The following is a 14430-nucleotide window of genomic DNA, read 5'->3' as shown; positions in this document are numbered from 1 at the left end:
TCTGTAACTGGGTTACCTCCAGTAGGGGGAGCTATCTTAGCGTCTCCCTCGCCACGTGGTGAGGCTGGGTTACCTTCAGCAGAGGGAGCCATCTTAGTGTCTCCCTCGCCACGTGGTTTACCTTTAATCTCTTTCCATATTACAACTATGATAATACCCATAATGAGAGTTACAGTCATGTGAACTATCGTGAGTATGGTATTACAATTTATTTCAACTGCAGGCAAAAAATTCCTACTAATATTAAACACATTTTCAGTGGAGACAGTTACACTCATACCATTATACCAAAAAGATTTTGCTGTGTGAGTGAGGAGGAGACCTATAACACAATGAAGGAATACCGAGTAAACTAGATGTCTAAGTCTGGACAGTATGGTACCCCAACATGCTCCAATGCAAAAAAACGAAAAAACCAAAGGGAAAATGACATATTCGATCATATTTTAAACTGGGCTGGCTTTTTCCTTTAAAACAAGGCTTTTAGAGGCTTAAAGTCTTTAAGGGAGATTAGACAAAGGGAAAGTCCGTGGGGGGGGGGTATTTGGAAAATCCACCGAATTAGCCGGCTTATGGCCAAACTAGGGAGGGTGGGAGGGTCCTTAAGGTCCCATCTGGGGTGCCAAACTGTGAGATTTAAAATTGGATATTAGATCATAAATCTCCCCTACTTAACCTTTCCCTTAATTTATCTCCCAAACTAGTAAATGGAAGCAGCTTTTGGTTTTCTAGATAGACCTTTTTATTTATAGTTATGATAGTCACAAGGTGATGTTGATTAGAAGGATAGGAAAGTAGAAACACAATACAAATCATCTTAAGTCTAAGCTTAGTCTATATTCCTTATAAAAACTCACCAAACCGAAAAAAGGCCACCTTTGGAGAGAGAGTCTGTGCCGCGCCGTCAGGAGTCCCGCCAAGCAGGCAAAAAAGGGCTCCTCTCCTTCTCTCCACCCCGGAAGTCCCAAAAAACCCCGCAGGCAGTCTGACATGCGCAGCAGGCGCACTGTACCTGGCAGGCAGTCTGACATGCGCAGCAGGCGGACTGTTCATCTCCTCCCCAAAAGGGTGGTCCTTGAAAAACTGGCGTCTTTCAGTTATCCTAACCGACTGTTAAAAATTTTCATATTTTACCACAGTACAAAGCAAGTGCTTAAGGAATGCTTTTTCCATCCATCCTTTGAGTCAGCCAGACCACATACCTCTACTAAGCACCAATGAAGACTATAGATGCTAAAGGCCATAGGAAGGTGAGATCACTACAGCTTGGGATGGTAAAGGAAGGCTTCTTAGAGAAAATAGGAGCAGCACTGGGTTTTAAAGAATGAACAGGGTTCAGATAGAACAAAGAACAGAGAACAGTGTTTTCTATGATGCCAACAAACATAAAGGACCTCAAAGCTTGAAATCATCAGGTTGGTGAAGACTAGTCCACCTCTGTCCCACAATAGAGGCCATGTATTACTGTGGAAAGAGCACTAGATTTGGCAGCAAAGGACTTCACAAATCTTGACTCTATCACTTACCATCCATGTGACCCTGAGCAAATTACTTAACCTCTTTGGATATCTGTTTCCCCATCTATAAAAAGTGGGGGTTGAACTAGATCACCTCAGATGTCCCTTTCTACTCCAGAGCTATGGTCCTATGATTCAGTGAGCCATACCTTCCTGTGGCCTACAAGCCCTAGGCTCACAGGAACCTGGAAAGGCACAATATAACCTGTACATGGACATCAAACTATATAGACAAGGACAGGGGCTGCAAATGAAGTGGGTTGGAATAATGTTGTAAGTCTTTCCAGTCTTCTGCCTTGTGGAATAGCCTTAAGAAATGCTGTTGAGGGGCAGCTAGGTGGTGCAGTGGATAGAACACTGGCCCTGAAGTCAGGAGGACAGAGGCAGAGAGGCCAGAAATATTCTCTGAGAAACATGTCTTTCATTTCTATTATTGGGAACTCTGTTTCCCTTCCCAAGTAAGGATATCCAAATCTTCTTGATTTGGGGGGGGGGTTTACTATTCACATATACATTTAAGACTTGGCATACCCGATTTCATTAGACCCAAATTTAGGCCAAAGGACTGAACCTCCCTTGAGAGGAACCCCAGCCCATATTAGGCAACAATATTTTATCATTCTCTTTTTTCATTTTCCTCTATACTTGTCAAATTTGTCCCAGACAGAAAGACCTCTAACTTCATTGGCATTTACATGACCAACCAATTTAAATCTTGAAAGGACCTCAGAGATCATTTTCAACACTCCATTTCAGAAATGAGGGAACTGAACCTCAGAGAGGGGAGTGGATGTACACGAGATTACCTAAGGAAGACATACGAAGTAGGAGAGACAGGATTTCAACCACCGGCTCCAAATATAGTACTAGTTCTATTGTATCATGTCTGTATAACTCACCTGAAATCTATTTGCATTGATAGTTATCTTCTTTTGTCTCTTGCCTCCTCAACTAGAACCCTGGAGGAGAGGTTCCATGTCTTTCCCCTTTTTTGGATGCTCTATAGAGTTGCTATTCTGTTCTAGAAAAGAGAATAGGCGCTCAGAGGATATTATGGAATGAATGAAAAAGAGAAGGGAAGAAAAGAAAAAGAGCAAATTCGTATAATATGACTTGTCAATTACAAGTTTTAAGAAGAGACAGAAAAGGTGTCTTAGGTTTAGGGGACAGAGAGAGAATATTTATTCTACCAATAAACTGCCAGCTTTCCCACAAGTCCTAGTAAACAGAGAGGTGGGTACTAAGTTCAGCTGTAGATTAATCTGTGGATTGAGTACAAGGACAGAAGTCTGACATTAATCAGACTGACCTGGACAGACGTGCTTCAGCATGTCCTGCTGAATCCAGTCTTCTCCTTCATTCCTTGGTATCACAGAAAGGTAGGGGATAGACCAGTAATTCTTCACCTAGGGAACATGGACCAAATTTCAGAGTGTTTTTGAACTTGGAGGGGAAAAATTACATCTTTGTTTTCACTACCCCATGTGAAAATTGGTATCTCTTTAAATTATTTAAAAGCATCATTCTGAGAAGGGATCCATCAGCTTCATCCAACTGACAAAGGAGACCATGACACACAAAGAAGACTAAGGATCCCTGGACTAGAGGATGGGCTCTCTTGCTGTCTTTTTCCTTCTGTTTCAATCTTGTTCCAATGGAAGGTTGATCTGGCTCCTTAACGTGGACCAGAGTGAGGGAATCCCAAAAATCTTCTCTTTCCAGATAGTTTTCCTTCTGGAGCCTTTCTTGGGTAACCTTTCCTGATCATGTCTCCATTTGGAAGATGAGGTTAGGTCTATCCTGGCAAAGAAGAAGGGATATCCAAATCATTTTGAGCCAAGACCCATCTGAGCCAATTCTCCTTGACATTTCCCAGGTCTGGGATTTAAAGGATGGCTCTGCTGCACCTGCTCAGTCTCTTGCTCCTAGAGGGGGCACTCATTGGATCCTGCTCAGAGTCACTGGAAAATGAAGAGCAGCCATCGATGTACTCAGCCACTCATTGTAATGGTCCTTGGATCACTGGACTGCCTGGGAGAGATGGAAGGGATGGGAGAGATGGACCCAAGGGAGAAAAGGGAGACCCAGGTATGTGAAAAGCAACAATTACTAGGTAAGTACAAAAGCATAAGACCATAGTATTAATCACTGAAAGCATCCTATGGACCATATCCTCCAAACTTCTCAGTTTTCAGATGAGCAAACTGAGGCCCAGGAAGGGAAGGGATTTTTGAAAAACACACAACAAACTATTAGTTGAACTAGAACAAGAACCCAGGCCCATAGACTCCTTTGTTAAGCACCTTTCCCATCACATCATGTTGCATCTTTACAACATATTTTCCCTAAAGGACTTCCAATGCAAGGTCTCAATCTCTCCAGGAAATGTGTTGACTTGTTCAGTCATTTTCAGTCATGCCTGACTCTTCATGACCCCATTTAGGCTTTTATTGGCAAAGATACTGGAATGGTTTGCCATTTCCTTCTCTAGCTCATGTTATAGATAAGGGAACTGAGGGAAAGGGGTTAAGGGACTTGCCCAAGTTTACATAGCTGTTGTCTGAGGCCAGATTTGAACTCAGTAAAAGGACTCTCTGACTCCAGGTTGGGCACTCTATTTACTGAGCCAATGATTTTGGTGATATATTCTGCCAATAATTAGATGGTTCAGTGATCAAGGCTTAAAGGACCTCTGAAATCTTCCAATATTTCTCTTTGAAGGAAACCTTTTGAAGCATTCCATTGGGTGTTAAGGTTAATAGTCCTCAAGGACTCCATTTATGGAATCACTGGACTACCATGCTCTCATAAAGACTCTGGGCAGCAAATTCAAGATAAAAGAAAAATCAAGTGTTGAAGTGTATGGGTTTTTTTTCTTAAACTGATTAAAGGAAAAAAAATTGTATATTATTTTTTGTAGGCAAAGGGCTATATAATGTATACATAATTAATATAATAAAATAATTCCTATTAAATAGGGGAAGGACCTAGAGGCCTCCAAGGAAATCCAGGGAGGTTGGGACCTCCAGGAAGCCCAGGGCCACAAGGACCTCAAGGAATCAAGGGCATGAAAGGAGAACCGGGTGGTAAGAAGTTCTGTGCCTTCCGTCTTTTTTTTTTTTTTGCAGGGCAGTTGGGGTTAAGTGACTTGCCCAGGGTCACACAGGTAGTAAGTGATAAGTGTCTGAGGCCGGACTTGAACTCAGGTCCCCCTGAATCCAGGGCCAGTGCTCTATCCACTGTACCACCTAGCTGCCCCTAATGTGTCTTCTGTCTTAATGGGGTGGAGTGTGAGGGGTAGGAGGGGTGGGGCGGGGGAAGAGGTAGGGAAGGCACTATCTGCAGACCAAAGGGAGGTCGTACACCAGCTTTTGGAGTCTTCAGATCACTCTAATGGAACAACCTCAAAAGTTAGGTGGAAGAAAGCCAGAATGTAATGCACATAGAGGGGGCAGAGATGTTTCCTGGGGTTGGGTTAGGGAGCCACTGAGTACCAAGTGTCTTTTAATATTTGTTCACCTGAGTTAACCAGCAGCTCCCATGCCAAAGGGTATTCTGGTGCAATTGTTCTACCTCTCCACCCCTAGGAGCTGCTGCCCAGAAGTGCCCTCAGGCAAAATCAGGTCCAACCCCACCCATCCCCCTCCATACTCCCACTTTGGGGATTGAAATCCTGAGTCATCTTTCTCCCACCAGGTTCAAAACAAAGGGAAATAAGTCTGTAGTATGAATATTCTTAAACGTTTACAGGAAGTCTCTCTATTTACCCTTATTGAGCATGGACTGGGAAAAGAAGGGGATATTTCCATGCCTTCATAGACAAATGATCTCATAGTAGATGACCATTTTTTAATAGAAGTTTAGTGTTACAAGGAAAATGAAAAGAAAGGAGATAGATAAATAAAGCCTTTAAAAATGCCAGCTGCTTCAACTGGCAGCTGAGAAAGGAAAAAAGTGTTTCTTTTTCCCAAATGCCACCTCCCCCCCCCCACCCCCAACACATACCAAAAAATGGAACTGAAGGAAAAGCAGGGAAGTGAATGAATAAGCAGTGAATAGCAAATGGATCCCTGCTTCAGGGAAGGAAAGGATAGAAAGTTTCTTCCAGGGTATGTTTCTAGAAAAGAGGGGGGGAAAACCCAGGCTGTCTGGGCAACTATACCTGAACCCCACTATTATCAGTCAGTCAACAAGCCTCATCTGTAAACATAAATAAGCCATCCTTCCATGGACAAATGTGTTATTCTCCCATTCTACAAGGCTCTTTGGAACTTGAGGGGTGTGTGTCCACAGTAGACAAACTATAGTCAATAACACACACACACACACACACACACACACACACACATGAGATATTTCCTTAAAGCAAGGGTGTCTATTTACTGAATACAGAGGAGTCATCTAGATATTGATTACATTAGAGAAACATTAGCTTGAAGACAAATAATTCGGTTTGACTAAAGAGCTGCATTTCATGGGAACCATACAGAAAGAGCAGACACAGAAAAAAGCATCATTTTTTCCCCAATAATAGCTATAATAGCTAACTTTTGTATAGTGCTTACTATGTGACAATCACAGTACTGAGTTTTTTATAATTATTATCTTATTTGATCCTTAAAACATCTCTGGGAGGTAGGTGCTGTTATTATCCCCATTTTACAGATGAGGAAACTGAGGGAAATAATGGTTAAAGTGACTTGTCCAGGGTCACACAGTTATTAAGTGTCTGAGGCAGGATTTGAACTCGGGTCTTCCTGACTCCAGGCCTAGTTCTCTATCTACTGTACCACCTAACAACAAAATCTATTCTGTACAAGGCAGCATATGAAATACCAGGTTTTGTTGCTTAGTCATTTTCAGTTATGCCCAAACTTTTGTGACACCATTTTAGGTTATCTTGGCAAAGATACTGAAGTGATTTGCCATTTCCTTTTCCAGCTCTTTTTATAGTTGAAGAAACTGGGGCAGCTAGGTGGCACAGTGGATAAAGCACCGGCTCTGGATTCAGGAGTATCTAAGTTCAAATCTGGCCTCAGACACTTGACACTTACTAACTGTGTGACCCTGGGCAAGTGCCTTAACCCCCATAGCCCTGCAAAAAAAAATAAACAAACAAACAAACAAATAAAAAAACAAACAAATAAATAAATAAATATAGTTGAGGAAACTGAGGCAAACAGGGTTAAGGGACTTACCCAGGGTCAACTAGTAAGTGTTGGAGGTCAGATTTGAACACAGGAAGATAAGTCTTCCCAATTCCACATCCAGCACTTCATCCAATGTACCACCTAGCTGCCCCATTACCAATGTTACTTTGAAATTATTAGGGGCAAGATAAAGGGGAAGGAGAACTGCCTTCCTAACTCACTTTAATACTAATTAGGTGATATATGGCTGCATCCATGAGCAATACAATTTAATACTCAAACTGAGTGAATCCATAGTATATATAGTACAGTGTTTTTGATAGACTGTTTTAAGCTATCATCTTAAATCACTGCTTCTTTCTTAGACAAACTCCTAGAAAACTGTTCACGATCCCTGCCTCCATTTCCTTTCATTTCTTAATCCTTTGAAATCTGACTTACAACTTCATTTAACTGAAACTGCTGACTCCAGATTTGCTAACAGTCTTTTAATTGCCAAATGCCCTTTCTCACTGCTCAGCCTTCTTGAGCCCTCTGAAGCATCTGATACTGTTCCTTACCCTTGCCTCCTATACACTGTCTCTTCTCTGGGTTTTCATGATACTTCTCTCTCCTTGTTCTCCTCCTACTTGTCTGGTAAGCTCCTTCTTGCCCTTCTTTGCTATATCCTCATCCATATCATGCCCCTTAACTATGGGGGTATCCCAAGGTTTTGTCTTGGGCTGCTTTCTGTGTTAATTAAAAAGGTTCAAGAGACATAATTTCTGGGTAATTTAATTATTTCACTAATGTCAGCATTTTAATAAAAGGATGGTCATTTGGATGTTTCTCTTGGACCAAAGACAATCTTGGTGTGCAAGCTCACACTTTATATGCCCTTAGGAAAATAGGTGTTACCCAGGGTGGGAATCAACCCTGGTTAGCTAACAATTAATGAGAGAAAGAATATTACAAAGAGGGGCTGAACCTGAACTTTGATTAGGTCATTTACTTCTTTTTTTTTTTAAAGTGAGGCAATTGGGGTTAAGTGACTTGCCCAGGGTCACACAGCTAGTAAGTGTTAAGTGTCTGAGGCCGGATTTGAACTCAGGTACTCCTGACTCCAGAGCCGGTGCTCTATCCACTGTGCCACCTAGCTGCTCCAGTCGATCATTTACTTCTTAAGTTGCCTTGGGCAATGTTTTCAAATAATTTATCCCCTACCCAAACACAATGGGTACCCTACCTGGATGGAGTCTAAACAAGGAAGTTAGTCCAATCTCATTTACAGTTGTCCTTCAAGAGACAACTTTTAAAATCAGGCCTTTAGAAAAAAAGGGGGAATGGGGGACAGCTAGGTGGCACAGTGGATAAAGCACCATTCCTGGATTTAGGAGGACCTGAGTTCAAATCCAACCTTGGCCACTTGACACTTACTAGCTGTGTGACCCTGGGCAAGTCATTTAACACTCACTGCCTTGCAAAACAAAACAAAACAAAAAACAAACAAACAAACAAAAAACTAAAGTACTGCTCAGGTGGCATCCTCTGTACCAAGACTTCCTTGATTCTTTCCCCTCCCGTTGTTAGAGCTCTCTATCTCCTCCAAAAAAAAGAAAAAGGGAGTGACTCTGGATCTCCCCAAATCATTGGTTATTAATAATCATTTCTATCACTTCTTTCTCTATATACTCTCACTTGGCTACAAAAAATTCTCCCATAGAGGGGTTCATTATTTCTATGTATATTTCTCCCAGGTCTACATATCTAGCCTCAATATTTCTTCAGATCTCCAGTCCTGCATCATCAACTGACTATTAGAAATTTAAAACTAAATGTCCTACAGACATCTTTAACCTAGTTCAAAAACATCATCATCATTTCCCCCCATCTTTATCATTCTCATAGGTAATACGTACATAGTACTTTAAGGCTTGTAAAGCATGTTATATATGTTAACCCATTTAATAATCACAAAACCCTGTGCTATTTTACAGATAGTCTAGGAGAGAGCAAATGATTTGTCCAGGGATATCCAGATAGAAATATGTGAGGCGGGTTTTGAATTCAATTCTTCCTGATTCCAGATCCCAAACTCTATCCACTATAATCCCCTCCTCAAAAAAAAAAATCCTAATCCTTTTTATGTTATTTTTATCAAAAGCACCATCATGTTCTAGTTCTTCCGTGTTTTCAACATAAATATTTTCTTTAGCCACTCTCTCTCTCCTTCCACATGTATAATCAGTGGCCAGATCTTTCCATTACTACTTTCACAACACCCCTCTCAACTCCTCATTGTTGATAGAGGTACCACCCTATTTCAGGCCCTCATCCCTTCTCTTTAATATTATTCAATACTAATTATTCATTACTTATTATTGATTTTAAATGACAATCATTATTAATATTAACTATTTAATAGTTTCCTAATTTATTTCAAGTCTTTCCTCTCTTCAATCCATCCTCCACACCACTATCCATATGATTTTCCCAAGACACAGATCATTCTCCCATTCAATAAACTCTCGTGGTCCCCTAATGCATCAATCATCAAATATAGACTCCTCACTCTGGCATTTAAAGCCCTTCATAATCTGGCCCCAACCAGTCTTTCAGGCCTTATGAATATTATTCTCCATCATGCACTCTCTAAACTGGCTTTTCTTCATGTTCCTCTCACAGAACCCTCTAGCTCCTGTCTCCATGCCTTTGCTCTCCCTCATAAATGAGATGTGCTTTCTTCTTGCTGCTACTTTTTACAAACCCTAGTTTTCTTCAGAAATCAGTTCAAACAAAATGTTAGACCTGAAGACTTTCCTAATATTTCCAGCTCCTAACGTGACTCCTCCCCAACTTACTTTTTATTTATTTTGCCCATAATATACATGGATTGATTTAACATGCATGAATGTTGTATGTATGACTTGTTAGCTTGAGCTGACTCTTTTGCCTTGTCAGTGGCTCCAAAGAAAGGTATGTTTTTTTTCCTTCCCAGAAAGTCATTCTTCTGCAACAGATGAGCACCTGAAGGTGAATTCAGATTTACAAAATCTACTCCTGAAGTTGACAAGGGGTAAGTCTGTGGGTTTTACTAATAGAACAGGATGTTAGAACAGGCCATTTGGGATCCAAGATGGTGATGGTTCTCAGACTGAGGATGTAAATAGGGGGTCAGTCACCTGTGCTTTGGTACTTGAATTTGGGTCTTGACTGAGCAAAGAGGATAGATAAGGGAGGAAAAATGGAAAGACAAAGCAAGGGAAACAAAGTGATTCTTGCCTCTAATGATATTTCATTTTGGGAAAGGTAGAATTTTGTGGTTTTTTTTTTTTTTAGGAAAATATTTTGGGGAAAAAGCAGAATATCTAATTACTTCTTTTGAAAAAGGCTCAACCAGATCAAACCAACCATCAAATATTTCTTTTAACATCCCAGATAATGAGAAGGACTGAAAGATGCCCCTTTTCCCTGATATATCAAAAATGCCAGTGGGTGGTGAGGTCTAGTCACCCAAGGTAGCCCTGGGGGAGTTTTCATGGGTAACCCACTTAGCAAGACATCTCAGTTCATCAAACCAACTCCAATAATGATACCAGTTAAAACATACATAATATCAGCTATTTTTATAGTTTTGAAGATACTTTACAAGCATTGTTTCATTTGATCCTCTGAGAAATGTAATGAGGAAGTTATAGATATTGTGAAGAAACTAGGTCTTAAAAATACAGTTATTTAGCCATGATACAATAACTAGTAAGTGTCAGAGGTGATATTTGAACTGAGATCTCACTTAAATTCAAAGACCAACACTCTTTCTACCATATTATACCCCTTCACTGTCATTCAGCACAATGAAACACAAAGACCAATAATGAAAATAATAATTATTATTCTCCAAAGGGGAGGGAATTGGAATTATTATCATTAATTATTATTATTCATTTCAATTCCCTCTCCTTTGAAGGATGACTATAAATCATGTACCCCCCTCAACTCCACCCCCATATTTGGCCAAACCCCAGAGCTCTTATAGGCCCTTTTCTCTTTTCTCTCTCTCTTTTTTCAAATGACCTTTTTGTTCTCATGGGTTCAACTATGAAAATAATTCCCAGGTGTAGATATTTTAATTGTGAACAATAGTTCCACATCTTCTCCCTGTTGAATTCCTCACATTCAACAGCTCCAAAGCAGAATTCATTACTTTTTTTTGCTAAAGCACTGGCATCCTCCTAATAACACAGCTTCCCAATCTTGGAGTCAATCCCACCTCAACTCTCTCCTTCAATCTCATACCTTTTCATGTGCCATGTCTTTCTGAGTCTTTCTCCACAGCATTTTGCCCAATTATTCCGTTTTCTCCACTCATATAGACACTAGTCTTGCTCACCTTCGCATAAACACTCTTTCTGAACTATTACTTGGTCTCCTTGCCTCTAGTCTCTCCACTCTCCACTGTATCACCCACCCAGCTGACAAATTGACATTCTTATAGCAAAATTTGGACTCAGAAAACATCAGTAAATAAAATTCCTCTTTGACATTGAAGGTCCTTTATAACCTGACTCTAACCTCTGTAATTTCACATTAGTCTCCACATACCACCCCCTCATCCCATGCATTCCCCATTCCAACTAAATTGGTTTATTTGCTGTCCCCCAACCCCAGCACTGACCTCCTCCATCCATGCCTTTTCACAGGCTCTACATCACCCACTCCACCCAGCCCCAAATGCTCTCCCTCTTCTCCTCTGCCATTTGGAGACTAGCTCCCTTTAAGGCTCAGCTCCAGTAGGAGGCTCTTCCTGACTCCCCCAAAATGACATTGTATTTATCATTTATATTCTATATCTGTGCACAGGATGTTTCTCCCCTCCCTCCTGCCAAGTAGCTCCTAGAAACCAGTAAAAATTTAATTTTCATCTTTGTAATCCCAGAACCTAGAACAGCCTAGAACATGGGTGGGTTATATACCCTTGTTCAATTGAACAAATATTCAGTAAGCTCCTGGCACCATACTTGGTGCTCAGAACATGAAGACAGATATGAAATGCCTCTGTCCTCAAGGAGTTTACACTCTAATGGAAGGATGTGGCATGTACAGAGATAAGTATATACAAAGTATCCCCAAAGGAATTTCAATGAGGAGTGTTAACAAGTGTGGAAATCAAGAAAGGGCTCATAGAGGAGGTAACAACTGAGTGTGCTTTGAAGGGAGCTATAGATTCTAATAGGCAAAGGTGCTATGGAGACACAGTTCAGACAGGAATGTGGGGCCACCATCTGTGCAAAGGAATGTCACCTGTGCAGAGCAGCCAGTGGGACAGTTTAGACTGGAAAGTGCATGGAGGAGAGTAATAGGAAATAAGACTAGAATGGCAGCAATAGTCATAACAAAAACAACAGCCACAATGACAAGGTCAATCACAATAACTGGCATAAAGCACTTTAAAGTTTGCCAAGTTCTTTATATGCTTCACTTGAGTCTCTGGAATTAGTAGTTAGCAGCATGTACAGTGTTGGGAGGTTTGCAATGCACTTTACCAATATCTCCATTTATCCTCAAAACAACCCCAGGAGACAGGGACTATTATTATCTCCATTTTCCATTCCATTAAGGAAACTGAGAAGGTAAGTGATTTGCCCAGAATCATCCAATTAGGAAGTGGCTGAGGGTGGATTCAAACTCAAGTTTGCTCAACTCTAGGTCCATCAATCTAGCCCAGCTTCGACCTAGTTGGCCCTTGTGCCCGCCATTTTACAGATTAGGAAAGTGAGGCCCAGGGAAGTTAAGTAATGTCCAAGATCTCACAACTCATAATGGTCACAGAGCTAATAAATATCAGAGGTAGTATTTGCATGTAGGTTTTCCTAGTAGGTTCTTTCAAATGCCTAGATGAGGATTTCATTTATCTATGTGGAGTGGGACACACAGAGAGAGACACATACAAAAAAGACCTAGAGAGGAAATAAAGTGATAGTGATAGGGAAACAAAAACATGGATAAAGAAAGAGGACTACATAGAGAGAAACATTCAGACATGTTCATGGGAACAAAGACATAAACACAGAAGAAGGAGGACAGAGGAAACCCTGCCTTAAATCTGTTGTCTCTCATCTCCAGCTCTCAATTTGTATGGAACTGCAGTTCAACTAGGAGAGAAGTTTTATGCCACCACTGGCCAATCCTCTGATTTCCTCACAATTAATGAGACTTGCCACAAGATAGGAGGCACTATCGCCACTCCAAGGAATGAAGAGGAGAATGCTGCCATCCTGGAGCTTGTGGTGAAACACAATACATATGCTTTTCTTGGCCTGAAGGAGGGAAAAACACCAGGGAATTTTTATTACCTGGATGGATCTCCTGTGAACTATACCAACTGGTATACTGGAACTCCAGATGGGCAAGGAAGTGAAAATTGTGTGGAGATGTACACAGATGGCACATGGAATGATAAGTACTGCTATAAGAGTCGCCTTGCTATCTGTGAGTTCTGAGCCCCAACCAGAGCTGGCCCACCTGGACAAAAGAAGGAATGACTCACTGGTGAACTTATGTGAATCATTTAGCTCAAGTCTTGGTGGCCTAAAGGAGTTAATATAGTCTCTTTCAGGTAGGAGTCTATGAGGAAGAGGTTTTAACAAATCATATTAGTAGCCAATAAAACAAAACGAAAATCAGTTCTGTTTCTCCTGCCAGGAATGTCTCTCTACCCTTTTCTCTCCCTAACCAAATCTTACCCATCCTTCAACGCTTAGGTAAAGTTCTGCCTTTTCCCCATATGACCATGCATGACTCTACCATTCTACAATAATCTCTAAGCCTTTATAAGTTTGTATCATCCAAAATAACACTTGATCAAGTTACTTAAAGCTTCAAGTGGGTATAGCAATCTCCCCAATTCGAGTTTAAGCTCCCGAAGGGAAAGGAATTTGTTTTCTGTTCCCTTAGATTCCATGGCACCTAGCAAAGGGCTGTGAAAATGGGAGTCATTCAGTAAAGACATATTGAATAATTGTATCGCAACAAATGCATTTTATTGGTTTGAACTCATATCTGCTTTGCTCTCAGAAGCAAGCCCAGGGGGAAATAAGTCATAATTATAAACATTTTCATAAAATCCCTCTGAGGGAAAGCTGAATCAGATAATCAATATGGGTAAAATGGCCCATGTTTTCACTCAATCAGCAATTACCAACCACATAGGTGTCAAGCACCTCCTACCCACTATGTCCCAGTTACATTCTCAATGCCTGGTTCACCAACTCCTACTTTTTTTTTCTACAAACACAATTTCTACTTAGGATGTGAGTTCCCTCACCACACTGATTAACCTGTGTTAAAAGATGCAGACTTGTCTCATCTCTTTGACACTTATTCCTTAAATTAGCACAGGACCCTCCTCAAGTTTATGGGAAACTTAGAGGAGAAAATATGAATGGGTGAATGGGAAGGGTGGTTAATATAATACATCAAAAAAGTTACAAGCTAATAATTGTCTCAACAACTGAGCTGAAACTTGTGTGGAGCCAGTAGAGTGTGGTACCAGGGCAAGATATTCCTAGAGTGTTGTTTTCCAGGCTCTCTTCCCTCTCACTATCCCCTCCCATTATCAGTCCTACCCCTGAGGTCTTCTCTTCTGGTGCTATTACTCCTCCCCCTTGGGTCAAGAAATTTAGAATTTACCACTTCCTCAGATTTCTCCTTTCTTTGCTTCTGTGAGTTTTCTGCCCAGGCCACCCTGTCTCCTAGGCAACCATGCCCAAGGACTTGTTTCCTCC

At 40.9% G+C, this 14430-nt stretch overlaps 1 protein-coding gene across 2 annotated transcripts; it reads left to right on the top strand.

Moving 5' to 3' along the window:
• The first annotated feature begins 2781 nt into the window (after positions 1 to 2781).
• On the top strand, positions 2782 to 13329 carry LOC122744476 (pulmonary surfactant-associated protein A-like). 2 transcript variants are annotated; one of them, XM_043989978.1, is made up of 5 exons: positions 2782 to 2896; positions 3394 to 3630; positions 4496 to 4603; positions 9645 to 9722; positions 12770 to 13329. In XM_043989978.1, exons 2-5 carry the CDS (start codon positions 3486 to 3488, stop codon positions 13144 to 13146), a joined length of 708 nt encoding a protein of 235 aa, XP_043845913.1. In that variant the 5' UTR covers positions 2782 to 2896; positions 3394 to 3485; the 3' UTR covers positions 13147 to 13329. The 2 variants fall into 2 exon arrangements, with proteins under 2 accessions (XP_043845913.1, XP_043845912.1); XM_043989977.1 differs by having other exon boundaries at positions 2783 to 2896; positions 3394 to 3605.
• The last annotated feature ends 1101 nt before the right edge of the window (positions 13330 to 14430 follow it).

Source organism: Dromiciops gliroides, chromosome 2 (assembly GCF_019393635.1).
Source record: "Dromiciops gliroides isolate mDroGli1 chromosome 2, mDroGli1.pri, whole genome shotgun sequence".
NCBI lineage: Eukaryota > Metazoa > Chordata > Mammalia > Microbiotheria > Microbiotheriidae > Dromiciops > Dromiciops gliroides.
Note: the sequence above shows the minus strand (reverse complement) of the source record. Positions and strands in the feature narration are given on the sequence as shown.

Coding starts and splice junctions, on each gene's coding strand:
- LOC122744476 (XM_043989977.1), top strand. CDS start 3,410: ATGGCTCTGCTGCACCTGCTCAGTCTCTTGCTCCTAGAGGGGGCACTC. Junction 3,606..4,495: donor GGGAGAAAAGGGAGACCCAG/GTATGTGAAAAG, acceptor CCTATTAAATAG/GGGAAGGACCTAGAGGCCTC. Junction 9,723..12,769: donor ACTCCTGAAGTTGACAAGGG/GTAAGTCTGTGG, acceptor TCTCATCTCCAG/CTCTCAATTTGTATGGAACT.